This window comes from Anguilla anguilla, chromosome 5, assembly GCF_013347855.1.
Source record: "Anguilla anguilla isolate fAngAng1 chromosome 5, fAngAng1.pri, whole genome shotgun sequence".
In the NCBI taxonomy this organism is placed as follows: Eukaryota; Metazoa; Chordata; class Actinopteri; order Anguilliformes; family Anguillidae; genus Anguilla; species Anguilla anguilla.
The window spans coordinates 4,740,522-4,753,540 of NC_049205.1; the positions used below are offsets into that span (position 1 = coordinate 4,740,522).

At 44.4% G+C, this 13,019-nt stretch overlaps 2 protein-coding genes, 1 long non-coding RNA gene and 4 other non-coding genes across 9 annotated transcripts; 6 read left to right on the plus strand and 1 right to left on the minus strand.

Moving 5' to 3' along the window:
• Nucleotides 1-128: 128 nt before the first annotated feature.
• LOC118227303 (charged multivesicular body protein 3-like) lies at nt 129-5,530 on the plus strand. Of its 3 annotated transcripts, none has more exons than XM_035417559.1 (7): nt 129-147; nt 943-1,002; nt 1,748-1,808; nt 2,105-2,284; nt 2,730-2,851; nt 3,001-3,112; nt 4,092-5,530. In XM_035417559.1, the coding sequence occupies exons 2-7, from the start codon at nt 961-963 to the stop codon at nt 4,229-4,231; spliced, it is 657 nt and encodes a 218-aa protein (XP_035273450.1). In that variant the 5' UTR covers nt 129-147; nt 943-960; the 3' UTR covers nt 4,232-5,530. The 3 variants fall into 3 exon arrangements, with proteins under 3 accessions (XP_035273450.1, XP_035273448.1, XP_035273449.1); XM_035417557.1 differs by having other exon boundaries at nt 133-147; nt 782-1,002; XM_035417558.1 differs by lacking the exon at nt 129-147 and adding an exon at nt 781-857.
• Nucleotides 318-656, minus strand: LOC118227304. Its single transcript, XR_004765232.1, has 2 exons — nt 581-656; nt 318-488 (listed from the first exon to the last, which is right to left on the minus strand). It is a non-coding gene; the product is annotated as an uncharacterized LOC118227304 (long non-coding RNA).
• On the plus strand, nt 5,126-10,037 carry LOC118227478 (charged multivesicular body protein 3-like). The gene is made up of 5 exons (XM_035417980.1): nt 5,126-5,177; nt 6,581-6,793; nt 7,239-7,360; nt 7,510-7,621; nt 8,601-10,037. The coding sequence occupies exons 1-5, from the start codon at nt 5,126-5,128 to the stop codon at nt 8,738-8,740; spliced, it is 639 nt and encodes a 212-aa protein (XP_035273871.1). The 3' UTR covers nt 8,741-10,037.
• Nucleotides 5,671-5,742, plus strand: trnae-cuc. The gene has a single exon. It is a non-coding gene; the product is annotated as a tRNA-Glu (tRNA).
• On the plus strand, nt 6,171-6,241 carry trnag-ccc. The gene has a single exon. It is a non-coding gene; the product is annotated as a tRNA-Gly (tRNA).
• Nucleotides 10,038-10,177: 140 nt separating the features above from the next.
• On the plus strand, nt 10,178-10,249 carry trnae-cuc. The gene has a single exon. It is a non-coding gene; the product is annotated as a tRNA-Glu (tRNA).
• Nucleotides 10,250-10,677: 428 nt separating this feature from the next.
• Nucleotides 10,678-10,748, plus strand: trnag-ccc. Its single transcript has one exon. It is a non-coding gene; the product is annotated as a tRNA-Gly (tRNA).
• Nucleotides 10,749-13,019: the final 2,271 nt, after the last annotated feature.

Consider the following 13,019-nt stretch of genomic DNA (forward strand, 5'->3'; position numbering starts at 1 on the left):
GTAATAATGTCTATGTAGTCAAGAATATAGTCTGATGAAAATATGCACGTGCCAAGAAGTGTACACAGTGCAGTGTGGTAGGTTGCTTTACAGTTAAATTCTCTGGTTGTAACTGTACCAGACTGCGAGACACCAGACGATAAAAGGGTAGGACATAACTATTGCAAACATTTCAAAACTTATTGATCCTCCTGAACCGTGTGAGGCATTCCAGAAGTTATTTCAAAATTTTGTCATGATGTCGTGCTTGTTTTGTTTGCTACCTCAAAGCTAGCCACATAACACAGATTGCAAAAATAAGAGCACATTAGTAATAATAGTTTTTAAAACGTTTTTTTAATCTTTCAAAATGTCCATCTTCCTTTCACAAATGGTCAAGATTGTTCAACCTGTTGCACTTTAGAAATAGCCCATGCAGCACGATTTCAGAAAAAGTCCCACGGAACTCTCAATATGTAGGTAGAATCTCCAATTCTGGCATGGCATTTCTGAATAGGAAACATCGAATTCGTTTAGAGTAGGCCTAGCCTTGAGTTGTATGTTGTTACATTAGTATAAAAGTGTCTTAAACTATCCATACCAATTCACTCTTTTTTGACTTTTTGGATATGAATATGACCCCGCCTCTTCACATTATTAAAAACAATCTGATTGCCCCGTCTACTCTAAACTCGTTCTCTCTTCTTTTCGTTCTTCATTTGACTCATCGGAAATGTAAAATCTGCGTGTTGACTGGCATTTCTGTTCTGTCCCATTGTTTTCATCTACCCATGCTTTACAGATCCGGGGAAAGGACGCGACTTCAAGGTTTTCGGCGCGGGTGTCGTTAGCATCAACAATAGGCTATTTAACACCAAGTAGGAAGTAGGAAGTAAAGTTGTGTTTTAAGATAGCTTGCTAGCTAAAGTTATTATACGCCCACTATTTTTTTGTTTGATTCAGCCTGCCAAGCTAGCAAGAATGGGACTTTTTGGAAAACACGAGAAACCACCCAAAGAACTAGTAAGTGTTTGGCTCTGTTATTTATTTCCATGTTAAAGGTGCAAATGAGATGGATTTATCCGAAACCTGTTAGAGGGTCTTAAACTTAAAATGAAGGTAGGTTCACAGTGCTGTAAGTTGCTCTGTAAATTTCCCGTCCTTAGCTTAGGCTACTCTGCTCTGCTGGTTTGGTAGGATTAAGCATAAAACAGAGTTCGCTGGGAAATTACTGAAATAAATAGTCAGAAATTAATACTACGCTTAATGGAGGCTGTACAACTCTGCCCAAAATACATGACGTAATTGGTACGATGAAGCTAAACCCATTACCCTTAACAGCCAACTGCCACATGCTAACTGGCTTCTTGCGCAATAATCTAAATATGACTTGTCAGGAAACATTTAAAAATGACAGTTGGTCTTTCAGTTGGACAAAGTTAGTCAGTGACAATTCAGTTTATTTGGCAGAAAAAAAAGATTTGTCAACACAGTATTGTACGTCAAAGATGTGAAGAGCGAAAAGCGCAACACTGACTCGATGAATTACAAAAATATAGGTTTGTGTGCACGTTAAGGTGGGCCGTACAGAATATAATGGATTCAGCTCTATGAAGAAATTTTATGTTTTAATAAAAGAATATAAGTTCTGTAAAATTTTCTCAATAGGAATGTCTGTAGCACTTTCTGTATTTACAAAATGCATTATTGTAATAAATCTAGCAATGCATGTGATATAAAATGTGATAAACATTTTCAATATCTGTAGGTCAGTGAATGGTCAGTCAAAATAAGGAAGGAGATGAGAGGGATTGACAGACAAATTCGAGGTGAGTTCAGACAAAAGAATGTTATTTTTCTGTGTGACATAGCGACTGGTTGCCATATCTCACACATACACACATGTATATACACTTGCATGCATTGTTATTCATTGAGAGACAGTGGTGAGTGTTTGTAAGGCTTGTGAGAGAGTTTGTGCGGTGTGTAGGAATGTGGGGAATATCTGTGGGGTGTGTTCTTTGTAGAAGTATGAGGAGAGTTTGCAAGGCATTTAGGTCTGTAATGGAGTGAGGTTTGTCAGGTGTGTAAGAGTGTGAGGTTTTTTGCTGTAATTATGGCTCAGATATCCAGAGAGAGGAAGAAAAGGTCAAGCGCTCCATCAAGGACGCAGCCAAGAAAGGGCAGAGGGATGTGTGCGTGATTCTGGCCAAGGAGATAATCCAGTCCAAGAAGGCCATCAGCAAAATGTACGCCACCAAAGCGCACATGAACTCTGTGATGATGAACATGAAGAACCAGCTCTGTGAGTATCTCAGGAATTACCTGCATTGTGCTGCACTGTGGGTGTGGTCAGGACCCTGGGCATGGGGCTGGGTGTGGTCAGGCCCCTGGGTGTGGGCCTGGGCATGGTCGAAATCTCACTGGATTAGAGAATCTGCTTCCTGCCTTAAGTATAGATGCAAGATGTAAAAATGTTCACGTGCATGCTTATGTTATTATTTTGTGTACAAATGACCTGCAGTGGTGCCTGTGCTTATCGCAGTGCTGCACGTGCGACTGCACAGCTTTTTTGTGTGGGCGCTGTGGCAATGCAGTATAATGGGTTTGGGGTTTGTCTTGTACCCTAAAGGTCACCTAATGTAATGTGTCACAGTGCACTCACTGGTTTGTGTTTGGCTGCGCCATTCGTGCGGTGGTTTTTGCGTGAGGAAAATGAGTGGGCGGGGCTTTGCCGCGGGTCGTTTCAGCCGTGCTGAGAGTGGCAGGTGCGATGCAGAAGAGTACGGAGGTGATGAAGGCCATGCAGAACCTGGTCAAGATCCCGGAGATCCAGGCTACCATGAGGGAACTCTCCCAGGAGATGTCCAAGGTCTGTTTTACCTGGTTAGGCGATGGTTGTATATGTTAACCGTAATGTGTGCATTGTGTTTTACCTGATTCGGTAGTGCTGTGCGCTAACTGTAGAACACGTGCTAAGTGATTGTGATGTAATATGATGATGTAATGATTGTTCTTCAGGCCGGCATCATTGAAGAGATGATGGAGGACACCTTTGAAAGCATGGAGGATGAGGACATGGAGGAGGCTGCTGAGGCCGAGGTCGACAAGATTCTCTATGAGATCACAGCAGGTGAAGAATGTTTCGGAATTCAGACTTGTTCATCAAAATTTGCCATGTGTTTGTTCTAAAGAAAAAGCTCTAGACACACACACAGTGTCACAGTGAGTAACAAGCTCACCCTCTCAACATAGCACATGCCACACCCTACCCAGAAACCATCATGGGAAACTAGTCAAGACGATGTTAGAATCCTCACAGAAAATAATTTGTAAGCCCTTAAATAATATCAGGCGTTTTAGGTGTGCTTGACAAAGTTCACACAGGTGGTGCCTGTGTTCCCAGGTGTGTTGGGTAAAGTGAAGTTCACACAGGTGGTGCCTGTGTTCCCAGGTGTGTTGGGTAAAGTGAAGTTCACACAGGTGGTGCTTGTGTTCCCAGTGTGTTGGGTAAAGTGAAGTACACACAGGTGGTGCTTGTGTTCCATGTCTGTTGGGTAAAGCAGAGTTCACACAGGTGGTGCCTGTGTTCCAGGTGTGTTGGGTAAAGTGAAGTACACACAGGTGGTGCTTGTGCTCCATGTCTGTTGGGTAAAGCAGAGTTCACACAGGTGGTGCCTGTGTTCCAGGTGTGTTGGGTAAAGCAGAGTTCACACAGGTGGTGCTTGTGCTCCATGTCTGTTGGGTAAAGCAGAGTTCACACAGGTGGTGCCTGTGTTCCAGGTGTGTTGGGTAAAGTGAAGTACACACAGGTGGTGCTTGTGCTCCATGTCTGTTGGGTAAAGCAGAGTTCACACAGGTGGTGCCTGTGTTCCAGGTGTGTTGGGTAAAGTGAAGTACACACAGGTGGTGCTTGTGTTCCATGTCTGTTCGGTAAAGCAGAGTTCACACAGGTGGTGCCTGTGTTCCAGGTGTGTTGGGTAAAGTGAAGTACACACAGGTGGTGCTTGTGTTCCATGTCTGTTGGGTAAAGCAGAGTTCACACAGGTGGTGCTTGTGTTCCATGTCTGTTGGGTAAAGCAGAGTTCACACAGGTGGTGCTTGTCTTCCAGGTGCGCTCGGTAAAGCTGGTAAAGTGACTGACGCTCTGCCGGAGCCAGAGCCTGCTGGAGCTGCAGCTGGGCCTGAATCAGAGGAGGAAGAGGAAGACATGGAGGGGATGCAGTCCAGGCTGGCTGCCCTGCGGAACTGAATGGCCCCAGGCCCAGTCCTCGGGACCCAGTCCCGGTCTCAGACTCAGTCTTTGTCCCTGTCCCCATCCTAGTCCCAGATCCAGTCCCAGTCCCCCAGTCCCAATCTCATCCCACACCCAGTCCCCCTGTCCCAATCTCAACCCCAGTCCCGGTCTCAGACTCAGTCCCAGTCCTTGGACCCAGTCTCAGCTCTTAGTCCCTGTCCCCATCCCAGTCTCAATCCCAGTCCCAGTTTTAGACTCAGTCCCAGTCCCCTAGTCCCAGTCTCAATCCCACACCCAGTCACAGTCTTAGTCCCACACCCAGTCCACGTTTTAGACTAAATCCCAGTCCCCCTCTCCAAGTCTCAATCCCACACCCAGTCCCCCTGTCCCAGTCTCAACCCCCAGTCCCAGTCTGGACCCAGCCTTGGTCTCTCTGCTTTCACAGACCCTTTATGGGCAGAGTCTTTTTCATTAGGGCTTTTACTCTCTTTTACGTCTCTGAAATGCACTGAACCCTGAACGGCGACATCATCTCTGTGTGCTGTCGGAAACGTACTGAACTCTAAACGGTGACATCATCCCTGCTCGCCGTATCTGAAACGCATTGAATGCTGACATCATCTAAGCCTGCTGAAACATCAGCTGTAAAATCCTGTACATATTTTCGCTGACTGATTCTTGGGTGTTTCCAAAACACTGAAAAAGGAATCATTCCCCTTTGGACCAATCACTGTACATATATGCGTGTGTGTGTGTGTGTGTTTGTGTTTGTGTTTGTGTTTGTGCATGTGTTTGTGCATGTATGCGTGTGTGCCTGCCTGCTCGTGCGCGTGTGTTTTTGGGTGCGCCTGTGACTTCTATATAGAGTCTTTTCATGGGATATTCACTTTAGCCTTTGCAGTTTTGATCATGGTATCAATCATTGAGACAAAACTGTCATTTGAGCAGCAGAAGTGCACAGGTGTGTCTTGCCACCTACACATCTAGCTGAGCTGAAGGGCATGGAGAGAGAATCTGTTCAGTTCATTGAGGATAAAGCTTTATCAAACTTTAATGCTAGCCCTTTATAGGAGCAAAATTAACTACTTAAATTGTGTGTGGGTGGGTCGGTTGTTGGAATATTTTTGTGAGAATATATATTGTTTAAACTGCAAGTTTTGGGGGGGAAAAAATCTTTTTTTTAGTGTGAGGAGTGCTTTCATTCCCCAGAGCCTTGAAACTATCTGTTGATTGTTCCTGAAGTTCTAATAAACTGCAAAAAAATAAGTAAATAAATAAATTGCATCAAAAGATGCATCAAAAAAAGTACAAATATCCTGTAGGTCTTTTTGTGTTCTGTTGCAAAGACATTTTGTGATCATAATTTAGATTATGGCCTTCAATTATGATTCAAATATTCCACCGACTTTTGATTTACACATGGACCCTACCCTATGAAAATGTGCCAACCCCCTTCCCTGGTGGTCTAGTGGTTAGGATTCGGCGCTCTCACCGCCGCGGCCCGGGTTCGATTCCCGGTCAGGGAATGTTGTTTTGGAGTCAAATTGGCTCCTTTCCCTGGTTGTCAAGTGGTTATGATTCCGTGCTCTCACCGCTGTGGTCCTGGTCCGACTCTTGATTCTCAATATGTATGAGAGACACACCGTGTTTCTTCCTTACATATGGAAATTGGTCTGTTTTAAAATGACACCCTTAGCACCTAGGGAAATCCCTTAGCTCTTGATCTGGTAATGATTTGATGCCCATCATAAACACTATAGTGTTATACATCAAATGAGCAAAAAAGAGTAGGGCCATTAGGCTAAGCTCTCCAAATTAGTGCAACAGAGTTATGAGTTGGGCATAATCTTCATGGCATGCTTGAGCACAAGGTTTTGCTGACATCACCTGTCCCTTTGTGACATGACTGGCAGAGTTTTTCATGACCAATTGCAGGCAAAGTGTTAAAACAAGAGCACCAGTGGTGTAGGGGTATCATGCAAGATTCCCATTCTTGCGACCCGGGTTCGATTCCCGGCTGGTGCACTTGGTTTGCAAAAACAGAGATTTTTCATGCTGTGGCAAAAGTGTCAAGACATGAACCCTACCCTCCCTGCTCTGCATGACAAGCAGAGAGTTTTCCATGACTTTGCTAAGAAAAAAGAAATCACTAAAAATCACTCCTTCAAGATTTAAATGAATGATTTATGGAGGCATTGTTATTCATTGAGAGACAGTGGTGAGTGTTTGTAAGGCTTGTGAGAGAGTTTGTGCGGTGTGTAGGAATGTGGGGAATATCTGTGGGGTGTGTTCTTTGTAGAAGTATGAGGAGAGTTTGCAAGGCATTTAGGTCTGTAATGGAGTGAGGTTTGTCAGGTGTGTAAGAGTGTGAGGTTTTTTGCTGTAATTATGGCTCAGATATCCAGAGAGAGGAAGAAAAGGTCAAGCGCTCCATCAAGGACGCAGCCAAGAAAGGGCAGAGGGATGTGTGCGTGATTCTGGCCAAGGAGATAATCCAGTCCAAGAAGGCCATCAGCAAAATGTACGCCACCAAAGCGCACATGAACTCTGTGATGATGAACATGAAGAACCAGCTCTGTGAGTATCTCAGGAATTACCTGCATTGTGCTGCACTGTGGGTGTGGTCAGGACCCTGGGCATGGGGCTGGGTGTGGTCAGGCCCCTGGGTGTGGGCCTGGGCATGGTCGAAATCTCACTGGATTAGAGAATCTGCTTCCTGCCTTAAGTATAGATGCAAGATGTAAAAATGTTCACGTGCATGCTTATGTTATTATTTTGTGTACAAATGACCTGCAGTGGTGCCTGTGCTTATCGCAGTGCTGCACGTGCGACTGCACAGCTTTTTTGTGTGGGCGCTGTGGCAATGCAGTATAATGGGTTTGGGGTTTGTCTTGTACCCTAAAGGTCACCTAATGTAATGTGTCACAGTGCACTCACTGGTTTGTGTTTGGCTGCGCCATTCGTGCGGTGGTTTTTGCGTGAGGAAAATGAGTGGGCGGGGCTTTGCCGCGGGTCGTTTCAGCCGTGCTGAGAGTGGCAGGTGCGATGCAGAAGAGTACGGAGGTGATGAAGGCCATGCAGAACCTGGTCAAGATCCCGGAGATCCAGGCTACCATGAGGGAACTCTCCCAGGAGATGTCCAAGGTCTGTTTTACCTGGTTAGGCGATGGTTGTATATGTTAACCGTAATGTGTGCATTGTGTTTTACCTGATTCGGTAGTGCTGTGCGCTAACTGTAGAACACGTGCTAAGTGATTGTGATGTAATATGATGATGTAATGATTGTTCTTCAGGCCGGCATCATTGAAGAGATGATGGAGGACACCTTTGAAAGCATGGAGGATGAGGACATGGAGGAGGCTGCTGAGGCCGAGGTCGACAAGATTCTCTATGAGATCACAGCAGGTGAAGAATGTTTCGGAATTCAGACTTGTTCATCAAAATTTGCCATGTGTTTGTTCTAAAGAAAAAGCTCTAGACACACACACAGTGTCACAGTGAGTAACAAGCTCACCCTCTCAACATAGCACATGCCACACCCTACCCAGAAACCATCATGGGAAACTAGTCAAGACGATGTTAGAATCCTCACAGAAAATAATTTGTAAGCCCTTAAATAATATCAGGCGTTTTAGGTGTGCTTGACAAAGTTCACACAGGTGGTGCCTGTGTTCCCAGGTGTGTTGGGTAAAGTGAAGTTCACACAGGTGGTGCCTGTGTTCCCAGGTGTGTTGGGTAAAGTGAAGTTCACACAGGTGGTGCTTGTGTTCCCAGTGTGTTGGGTAAAGTGAAGTACACACAGGTGGTGCTTGTGTTCCATGTCTGTTGGGTAAAGCAGAGTTCACACAGGTGGTGCCTGTGTTCCAGGTGTGTTGGGTAAAGTGAAGTACACACAGGTGGTGCTTGTGCTCCATGTCTGTTGGGTAAAGCAGAGTTCACACAGGTGGTGCCTGTGTTCCAGGTGTGTTGGGTAAAGCAGAGTTCACACAGGTGGTGCTTGTGCTCCATGTCTGTTGGGTAAAGCAGAGTTCACACAGGTGGTGCCTGTGTTCCAGGTGTGTTGGGTAAAGTGAAGTACACACAGGTGGTGCTTGTGCTCCATGTCTGTTGGGTAAAGCAGAGTTCACACAGGTGGTGCCTGTGTTCCAGGTGTGTTGGGTAAAGTGAAGTACACACAGGTGGTGCTTGTGTTCCATGTCTGTTCGGTAAAGCAGAGTTCACACAGGTGGTGCCTGTGTTCCAGGTGTGTTGGGTAAAGTGAAGTACACACAGGTGGTGCTTGTGTTCCATGTCTGTTGGGTAAAGCAGAGTTCACACAGGTGGTGCTTGTGTTCCATGTCTGTTGGGTAAAGCAGAGTTCACACAGGTGGTGCTTGTCTTCCAGGTGCGCTCGGTAAAGCTGGTAAAGTGACTGACGCTCTGCCGGAGCCAGAGCCTGCTGGAGCTGCAGCTGGGCCTGAATCAGAGGAGGAAGAGGAAGACATGGAGGGGATGCAGTCCAGGCTGGCTGCCCTGCGGAACTGAATGGCCCCAGGCCCAGTCCTCGGGACCCAGTCCCGGTCTCAGACTCAGTCTTTGTCCCTGTCCCCATCCTAGTCCCAGATCCAGTCCCAGTCCCCCAGTCCCAATCTCATCCACACCCAGTCCCCCTGTCCCAATCTCAACCCCAGTCCCGGTCTCAGACTCAGTCCCAGTCCTTGGACCCAGTCTCAGCTCTTAGTCCCTGTCCCCATCCCAGTCTCAATCCCAGTCCCAGTTTTAGACTCAGTCCCAGTCCCCTAGTCCCAGTCTCAATCCCACACCCAGTCACAGTCTTAGTCCCACACCCAGTCCACGTTTTAGACTAAATCCCAGTCCCCCTCTCCAAGTCTCAATCCCACACCCAGTCCCCCTGTCCCAGTCTCAACCCCCAGTCCCAGTCTGGACCCAGCCTTGGTCTCTCTGCTTTCACAGACCCTTTATGGGCAGAGTCTTTTTCATTAGGGCTTTTACTCTCTTTTACGTCTCTGAAATGCACTGAACCCTGAACGGCGACATCATCTCTGTGTGCTGTCGGAAACGTACTGAACTCTAAACGGTGACATCATCCCTGCTCGCCGTATCTGAAACGCATTGAATGCTGACATCATCTAAGCCTGCTGAAACATCAGCTGTAAAATCCTGTACATATTTTCGCTGACTGATTCTTGGGTGTTTCCAAAACACTGAAAAAGGAATCATTCCCCTTTGGACCAATCACTGTACATATATGCGTGTGTGTGTGTGTGTGTTTGTGTTTGTGTTTGTGTTTGTGCATGTGTTTGTGCATGTATGCGTGTGTGCCTGCCTGCTCGTGCGCGTGTGTTTTTGGGTGCGCCTGTGACTTCTATATAGAGTCTTTTCATGGGATATTCACTTTAGCCTTTGCAGTTTTGATCATGGTATCAATCATTGAGACAAAACTGTCATTTGAGCAGCAGAAGTGCACAGGTGTGTCTTGCCACCTACACATCTAGCTGAGCTGAAGGGCATGGAGAGAGAATCTGTTCAGTTCATTGAGGATAAAGCTTTATCAAACTTTAATGCTAGCCCTTTATAGGAGCAAAATTAACTACTTAAATTGTGTGTGGGTGGGTCGGTTGTTGGAATATTTTTGTGAGAATATATATTGTTTAAACTGCAAGTTTTGGGGGGAAAAAATCTTTTTTTTAGTGTGAGGAGTGCTTTCATTCCCCAGAGCCTTGAAACTATCTGTTGATTGTTCCTGAAGTTCTAATAAACTGCAAAAAAATAAGTAAATAAATAAATTGCATCAAAAGATGCATCAAAAAAAGTACAAATATCCTGTAGGTCTTTTTGTGTTCTGTTGCAAAGACATTTTGTGATCATAATTTAGATTATGGCCTTCAATTATGATTCAAATATTCCACCGACTTTTGATTTACACATGGACCCTACCCTATGAAAATGTGCCAACCCCCTTCCCTGGTGGTCTAGTGGTTAGGATTCGGCGCTCTCACCGCCGCGGCCCGGGTTCGATTCCCGGTCAGGGAATGTTGTTTTGGAGTCAAATTGGCTCCTTTCCCTGGTTGTCAAGTGGTTATGATTCCGTGCTCTCACCGCTGTGGTCCTGGTCCGACTCTTGATTCTCAATATGTATGAGAGACACACCGTGTTTCTTCCTTACATATGGAAATTGGTCTGTTTTAAAATGACACCCTTAGCACCTAGGGAAATCCCTTAGCTCTTGATCTGGTAATGATTTGATGCCCATCATAAACACTATAGTGTTATACATCAAATGAGCAAAAAAGAGTAGGGCCATTAGGCTAAGCTCTCCAAATTAGTGCAACAGAGTTATGAGTTGGGCATAATCTTCATGGCATGCTTGAGCACAAGGTTTTGCTGACATCACCTGTCCCTTTGTGACATGACTGGCAGAGTTTTTCATGACCAATTGCAGGCAAAGTGTTAAAACAAGAGCACCAGTGGTGTAGGGGTATCATGCAAGATTCCCATTCTTGCGACCCGGGTTCGATTCCCGGCTGGTGCACTTGGTTTGCAAAAACAGAGATTTTTCATGCTGTGGCAAAAGTGTCAAGACATGAACCCTACCCTCCCTGCTCTGCATGACAAGCAGAGAGTTTTCCATGACTTTGCTAAGAAAAAAGAAATCACTAAAAATCACTCCTTCAAGATTTAAATGAATGATTTATGGAGGCCTTTACTTGCAGCTACAGTCCCCCTGAGCAGTCAAAGGTGGTTACACAAGACGTGGCTTTTTCGTCAAATGGAGGCTATCACACTAAGGTGTAATCATAACATCATTTGTCACACCATCCTTGATGATATCAGACAGGCAGGTATGAGTGTTTCAACAGCACCAAGGTTTTCCTGTGTATTGCAAGCATGTGGTTGAAAAACCATCAGCTTGAACCATTCATTTGTTTCTTTTCAATTTAATTATTGCAGATATAGGCCATAAATTTGGAGTTGAATGCACTTTGCTGACGTTTATTTTCAAGGAACTCATCTTCTAAACCATTTGTGTTAGTTACAGACTGCTTGTCAGTTTGGAGATCAGCTGGGTCCACACCCTCCAGGCCAAGCAGCTCCTACAGACACAGGGACATTGTGAGGCGATCCTCCACTTCTTACACTTGGAGGCTTTGTTAAATGCTAGTACTTCCTGTGTGTCTTCTGATGTTGTGGAACATTTTCTTTTGTTCATTCACCTTGCGTTGCGTGCGCTATAGAATTACACCCCACCACCCCCACCCCGAACAGGAAGATGGTGTTTACAGACACTCCTTGCTATCGATTTTCACACACCCATTAATGCCCAGCACAACTATTATTTTCACAGTGGTTTAAAGGTAATGGTTATTCCATTATTTAACTTACGTACTCATACTTGATAAATGTTTAAGAAAAATTTGCATTGTTGCAAAACTTTTTTATCTAAATTGTTTGCGATTGATTTACTCAATCGTATCTTCCCAAGAAAGAAGTCAGACCCTTCATATTTTCAAAAGGCGCTACGATGCGCCACTTTCCATTTAAATGAGCAAATCAGCATTCCGCCACTAGGTGGTAGTAAATCCACACAAGTTACGAGTTCGCTGCCGCAGAACAAAATAATCGCATTATGAATTTCAACTTTCGTAGTATGGCATTATGTGATTCTAAATAAAGTGTGTCATGAGCTAGTTCACTAAGGGCAGCTCAAAACTGAGAAATAAGATGTTATCAAATTAGTTTTATTCCAGTATAATAAACGGTAGCGTTATAAAGTATAACGACATACAACAAATATATGTTTTCCATATATTGGTTAACTGACCACAAAATACTGTTTTGCAGTGACCATCTCAACCTCTGGACGGGAAGACAGGAACCTAATCTGCAATTTGTACAACCAAAAGACCAAAGGATCTGAAGGATCTTGGAAGATTCTGTAAGGATTCTCCCCCTCCCCCCACCAAACGATATATTCATCGGTGTCATAAACTGCTATAAAATATGTCTCTGTAATGTTATCCTTATGAATGGAGGGTGTGAAAAATACTGAAAGTACTAAAATTTCAATTAACTATTTCCTGTCTGGCTCAGCCATGTAATCAGTCTCAAGCGGTGAAACCCAGATTATTTTAGCCACCTCACTGACAATCCCAATTTCTGTGACACACCTATATGTAAATTGAGGAATCCCCAGTTTGTACAGAAGTTTCCCAGTTTGTAGGTTTGTACATTTAGCAAGACACATATATTAATATCAAATAGTGAAATTATTAAAATATTATTTTGTATTCAATTAAGGTTTGGTTACACTGTACCATTTATTATTTAAATGTTGTTTCATCAGAATTTTTCTTCCACCTTCCGTTCATATGCGGGAAAATCCCTAAAGAAATGCAGAAACTCCGACGCTGGTTCAAGTATGAACTCTGTGATGTCACCAAAACGTCACACCAAAGGTGGGAATGCGCAGCCTCCATAATGACTGGCAAATGCGCGGAAGAAGAAGGTTGCCAGAGTTCCGATAAATCCCTATTTTGCTGTTAATGGTCATTCAAAAAAAAGGAAGCCAGGTGGTAAAACTCTTGATTTTTAAAATGTTGCTCGTTTCGATGTTTTCGTAGCATAACTGATATACCGACAGCACACTGGAATATAGCGTTTAGTTAGTTGGCCTAGGTAGATAGTTTTGTCACATTCAGTTAGTTTTATATCAGTAAGCTCGTTTGCATATAGTTATAAAACAAATCACATTCTTGACTGGAAGTCAATTTATTGACGATGTTTCCTGTTGCGGAAATAATGT

Excerpts from the sequence above, each read along its gene's own strand:
- LOC118227303 (XM_035417559.1), top strand. The coding sequence starts at position 961 with ATGGGACTTTTTGGAAAACACGAGAAACCACCCAAAGAACTA. Across the intron at positions 1,003-1,747 it reads AGAAACCACCCAAAGAACTA|GTCAGTGAATGGTCAGTCAA; the intron begins GTAAGTGTTTGG and ends CAATATCTGTAG. Across the intron at positions 3,113-4,091 it reads TCTCTATGAGATCACAGCAG|GTGCGCTCGGTAAAGCTGGT; the intron begins GTGAAGAATGTT and ends CTTGTCTTCCAG.
- LOC118227478 (XM_035417980.1), top strand. The coding sequence starts at position 5,126 with ATGGTATCAATCATTGAGACAAAACTGTCATTTGAGCAGCAGAAGTGC. Across the intron at positions 5,178-6,580 it reads TGAGCAGCAGAAGTGCACAG|AGTGTGAGGTTTTTTGCTGT; the intron begins GTGTGTCTTGCC and ends CAGGTGTGTAAG. Across the intron at positions 7,622-8,600 it reads TCTCTATGAGATCACAGCAG|GTGCGCTCGGTAAAGCTGGT; the intron begins GTGAAGAATGTT and ends CTTGTCTTCCAG.